Source organism: Natrix helvetica (assembly GCF_964273705.1).
Source record: "Natrix helvetica genome assembly, chromosome: 5".
Classification (NCBI taxonomy): domain Eukaryota; kingdom Metazoa; phylum Chordata; class Lepidosauria; order Squamata; family Natricidae; genus Natrix; species Natrix helvetica.
The window spans coordinates 153094320-153099319 of record NC_138551.1 but is presented as its reverse complement, the minus strand read 5'-3'; the positions used below and the strand labels follow the sequence as shown (position 1 = coordinate 153099319).

Here is a 5000-nt window from a genome sequence, read left to right as displayed (position 1 = left end):
TTTATTCCTATTCTTATCCTATTCTATATTCTATTCTCTATATATTGTTCTACATTCATCTATTCTATATTATTCTATTCCTATTCCTATTCTATCCCATCCTATTCTATATTCTATTCTCTATCCTATCCTATACTATACTATACTATACTATACACTATACTATCACTTATTTATTAAATTTTTACAACAGCCATCTCCATGACAAGGTGACTAATTGGTTCTTAGTGACTGAAGCGACTTACGTCCATTTTTCACACTTACGACCTTTGCAGCATCCCCATGGTCATGGGAGAGGGAGGGAGGGAGAGGGGGGTGATGGATGCCCAGGGCTTATCCCTGAAACAGATGCCTCCTCCTACAAAGTCCTACAACCAGCAGAACAGAAGTTTCTCCTCCAAAGGGACTAGAATGCTACTCCCTTCCGTTAAACTGGCAGCCTTCGGCCACTTCTGGGTGATGTCCTTACCTGGGCTGGAACCAGGGGGTGGGTGGTGGGTGGAGGGGGGGGGATTGAAAAGGCCAGAGGCTCCTGTTCTCCATGCAGATGGGCAGAGCATGAATAATGCAAATTCCAATTCTTATGAAAATGAGGAGCTTAATTGCATTAGCCGAGGAGGGAGGGAGGGAGGGAGGGAGGAGGAGGCAAACATTTTCGGGATCTGTTTTGTGCCGTTTGTGCCCTCCCTGTTTTCAAGGTCCATTTGCCACCTCAGAGCTCTGGATCCCCTCCAGGATCCCACAGGGGATCTTCTCCTTCTCATAAGATCTCAGGGTTGTCCTTCACTGCCTGATCTTCGGCTCTTCTCCAAGATCTCAGAAAACAAAATATGTGACCTTTTCCTTCGACGAGATCCACAGAAATGTCCTTCTCTTTCTCTACCTTGTAAGGGGATCACACTGCGGCCGTCATAAATAGGGCTCCGTTGCCAAGCGCCTGCATTTCGATCATGTAACTGCGACGGTCGTAAGTATGAGTCAGCTGTCAAGCATCCAAATTTTGATCACGTGTCCGTGTGGATGCTAGGAATGGTCGTGTGTGTGTGTGTGTATGTGAGAAATGGTGCTAAGTCCCCTTTTTTCTGTGCCGTCGCAACTTGGAACGCTCACTAAATGAACTGTCGTAAGTTGAGGATTCCCTGTGTATCTTAAGTTATGATTATTTTAATATTTGGAGAAAGCGGCCTGGGCGTTCCCTGATTGTTGGATTCCCTTCAGCCACACAATCTACCCCCAGCAAGAGAATTTCCCCCTCCGGCCTCACCCCAGTTTACGCCCAACGCGTCGTATATCAGAGGAAGCGGGCAGCCACACATGAAATCGGAGATTTTGGAATCGGTCTGGTGGGCGGGGAAAAAACCAGAGTGAGTTCCAGCAGAATTTTGAAACCTGAGGAATTTCAGCTGCTGGACAGAGAGGAGGATGGGATAAATAGCTCCGTCAGGTGGAAGAAACCAGGAGACGGTGAGTTCTAGTTTCACAATGGGTGTTGAAGCTGACTGGGTGACTTTGGGACAATCACCAGGAGACGGTGAGTTCTAACTTTGGTCGCTAAATGAACTGTTGTAAGTCGAGGACTACCTGTATCTCCACCAGAAACACAGGCAGCCTCGTGAGTTCTCCATTAATCTTGGTTCTCTGCGTGGATGTGACTTTTAAGGGAAGCACCAAGCTGAGCAATGTCTCCCCCGGGGGGGAGAGAGGGAAAAGAGGGGAAAATAATATTTTTTTAAAACAAAGCCTTTGGAAGAATATCGGGGTCTTCCAAATCTGGTTCTGTAAACCAAGATCTCCGTGCAGCTTCTGGCTTGCCTAGCAGAGAGAGAGAGGGGGGGGGAGGGAGAAAAGAGAGAGACAGAGAGAGGGAGGGAGAGAGAGAAAGAGGGACTAAAAAGGGAGGCAGTGAGAGGAAGAGAGACAGAGAGAGAGAAAAAAGAGAGAGAGAAAGAGAAAGGTAGAAAGAGAAAGAGACACAGAGAGAAAGAGACAGAGAGAAAGAGGAAAGAGAGACAGTGAGAAGAAGAAAGAAAGAGAAAAGAGAGAGAAAGAAAGAGAGAGAAAAGAGACAGAGAGACAGTGAGAGGAAGAGACAGAGAGAAAAAAGAGAAAGAGAGAGAGAAAGAGAGAAAAGAGAGACAGTGAGAGGAAGAGGAGAGAAAGAGAGACACAGGAAGAGAGAAAGAGAGAGAAAAGACAGAGAGACAGTGAGAGGAAGAGAGAGAGACAGAGAGAAAAAAGAGAAAGACAGAAAGACAGAGAGAAAGAGAAAGGAGAGACAGTGAGAGGAAGAGAGAGAGAAATAGAAAGAGAGGGAGAGGGAGAGAGAGAGAAAGAGAGAGCACTCTGGGATTAATTAAAGGCTCTGCTTTCCCCTTTGCCTGGGTAACCTTTCCTTTATGCCTTTTAGTAGGTGGAGAGCCAGGAAAAAGTCAAGTCTATTACCAGCCCTGCTGGGAGGGGGAAGGATCCTGCCCCCCCCACTTGAAAGAACATGAGGTTTAATGTTGCGTGAGGCTTCTGCTCCAGATGCTGCTGTCAGAGAGGCTCAGGTGAGAGGCTGGGCTGGGAAGGGGGGGTGGAGGAGGGAGGGTGGATGGGAGCCTGCTAAAATCTCCCTCAGAGGAGGAGGAAGAGGAGGAATTGAGAAATAGGAGGAGAAGGCGAAGAGGAAAGAGGAGAAAAAGAAGGGGGAGAGATTGAGAAATAGGAGGAGGAGGAGAAGAAAAAGGAGGAGGAGGAAGGAAGGGGAAAGAGAGGATAGAAGGAAGACAGTGAGGAAAGGAAGGGAGGAAGAAAGGAGAGAGAAAGATAGAAGGCAGGGAGAGAGAGAAAGAAGGAAAGAAGGAAAGAAAGAAGGAAGGAGGAAAGAAGGAGAGTTATAGAAAGAGAAGACAGGGAGAGAAGGAAAGAAGGAAAAGAAAGGAAAGGAAGGAAGGAAAGAAAGAAAGAAAGAGAGAGATAGAAAAATAGAAGGCAGGGAGAGAAGGAAAGAAGGAAAAGAAAGAAGGAAAGAAAGACGGAAGGAAGGAAAAAAGGAGAGAGATAGAAAGATAGAAGACAGGGAGAGAAGGAAAGAAAGGAAGGAAGAAATAAAAGATTAAAATAAGGCGGAGGGCCGGCTGCCAAGCCCCCGTGCGGAGCCCCTCTGTGCCCTCCGTTGGCGCAGCTCCTCCTCCTGGGTGCCCGGGCGTGTCCGTGCCCGCTGGCTGGCGTAGGCGCCCTTCCTTCCGTGTCTTCTCTATGACCTTGAAAACTCCTTTACGCTCCTTGGAGGCCTCTCTCTCTCTCTCCTCCAATGGCGCCTCTCTCCCTCTTCTCCAGCCTCGGGAGTCCCCAGGCGGGTGCCCACCGGAAGTCAGATTCAACCGGTTCGCACCAACCGGTAGCGGAGATCGCTAAGTGAAACCCACCGCTGGCATCCACGCCTCTTTCACATGCATGAGAGCAGGCAAGATGCAGGAGGTCGCCCTTGACGTATCACCCTCTGTTTAGCGTCTGTTCCAAGTTATGACGGCACTGGATAAAAGGGGCGTAGGGCCGGTTTTCACGCTTAAGGACCGTAGCAGCATTTCCACACACACACCCCACTGCAGTCACATGACCCAAATTCAGACGCTTGGCAACTGCCTCGTATTTATGACGGTCACAGCGTCTTGGAGGGGGGATGGTCATGTGATCCGCTTCGCGAAGCTTCTGATCGACAAAGGTCAGTGAGAAAGTTAGAGTCACTTAACAACGGTGGCAGGGAAGGTTGTAAAACGGGGCAAAACTCACGGGACAACTGTCTCGCTTGGCCACCAGAGTTTTGGCCTCAATTGCGGTGGAAGGTCAAAGAGTCCCTAGAGAAGGTCTCCTGCTTGAGCAGGGGGTTGGACTAGAGGACCTCCCAAGCCCCAGGATTCTATGTTCTAAGTACCAAAACATGCCACCAGGCCTTCCCCAATCCATTCATCCATCCATCCATCCTTCCTTCCTTCCTTCCTTCCTTCCTTCCTTCCTTCCTTCCTTCCTTCCTTCCTTCCCCTTGGTGCTCTCTGAGCTTGATGGTTTTCTTGCAGATGTTTAATTACCCAACTAGGTAACATCATTAGTCATCCATCCATCCATCCTTCTTTTCCTCCTTCCTCCCCTCCCCTCTTTTGTCTGTCTCTCTTCCTTTCTTTCCTTACTTCCTTCTCTCTCTGCCTTCTATCTTTCTCCTTCCTTCCTTTTCTCTGCTTTCTCATTCTATCTCTCTCTCCTTCCTTCCTTCTCTCTGCCTTCTATCTCTATCCTTCCTTCCTTTTCTCTGCTTTCTCTTTTTATCTCTCTCTCTCTCTCCTTCCTTCTCTCTCTGCCTATCTTTCTCCTTCCTTCCTTCCTTTTCTCTGCTTTCTCTATCTCTCCTTCCTTCCTTCCTTCTCTCTGCCTCTGTCTTCTTGCTTCCTTTCTTCTCTGCCTTCTCTTTATCTCACTTCTTCCTTCCTTCCTTCCTTCCTTCCTTCCTTCCCTCCTTCCTTCCTCGGCTTTCTCTTTCTATCTCTCTCTCCTTCCTTCCTTTTCTTCCTCCATTACTTCTCTCTCTCCCTTCCATCTAGAGATAGAGAGATAGAGGGGGGGGGTTGTCTCCATTTGAAACCAAGCCAGGGATTCCCCTGAAGCAATTGCAAAAAACAAAGCAGAGAGGGCTTACCGCCCCCCCCCCCCGCACAGACCCTCCTACAGGGACACCCCTTCCCACCCACCCCCACCCCACCCCAATCCCTGCTAGGCTGAAGATCCTGCTTGCAACCTCTGGGAGACACACACACACACACACACACACGCCCGTTTCCAGAATCCGATTTGGAGACAAGGAGGAATCGACGAAAGAAAATTAATTCTTCGCACAACCTCAGCGCTTGTGGGAGTTGATCACAGTTAAAACCAAAAAAGAAAAAAAAAAGGGGGAAAAAAACTCACCCAGGGCCCTAGAAGCATTAAATCAGGTTCCTGGCCACCGCAAAAGCCTTTCGCCGCCT

General features: G+C 48.7%; 1 protein-coding gene across 1 annotated transcript in view; it reads left to right on the top strand.

Moving 5' to 3' along the window:
• Positions 1-318: 318 nt before the first annotated feature.
• Positions 319-5000, top strand: part of LOC309393775 (uncharacterized protein) — a gene marked incomplete at its 5' end in the record, with an annotated part of 60686 nt that continues 56004 nt past the window's right edge. The window contains 2 exons of the mRNA XM_081956271.1: positions 319-487; positions 1219-1464. Of these exons, the coding sequence (XP_081812397.1) occupies positions 319-487; positions 1219-1464 (415 nt within the window). The remainder of the gene's footprint in view (positions 488-1218; positions 1465-5000) is intronic.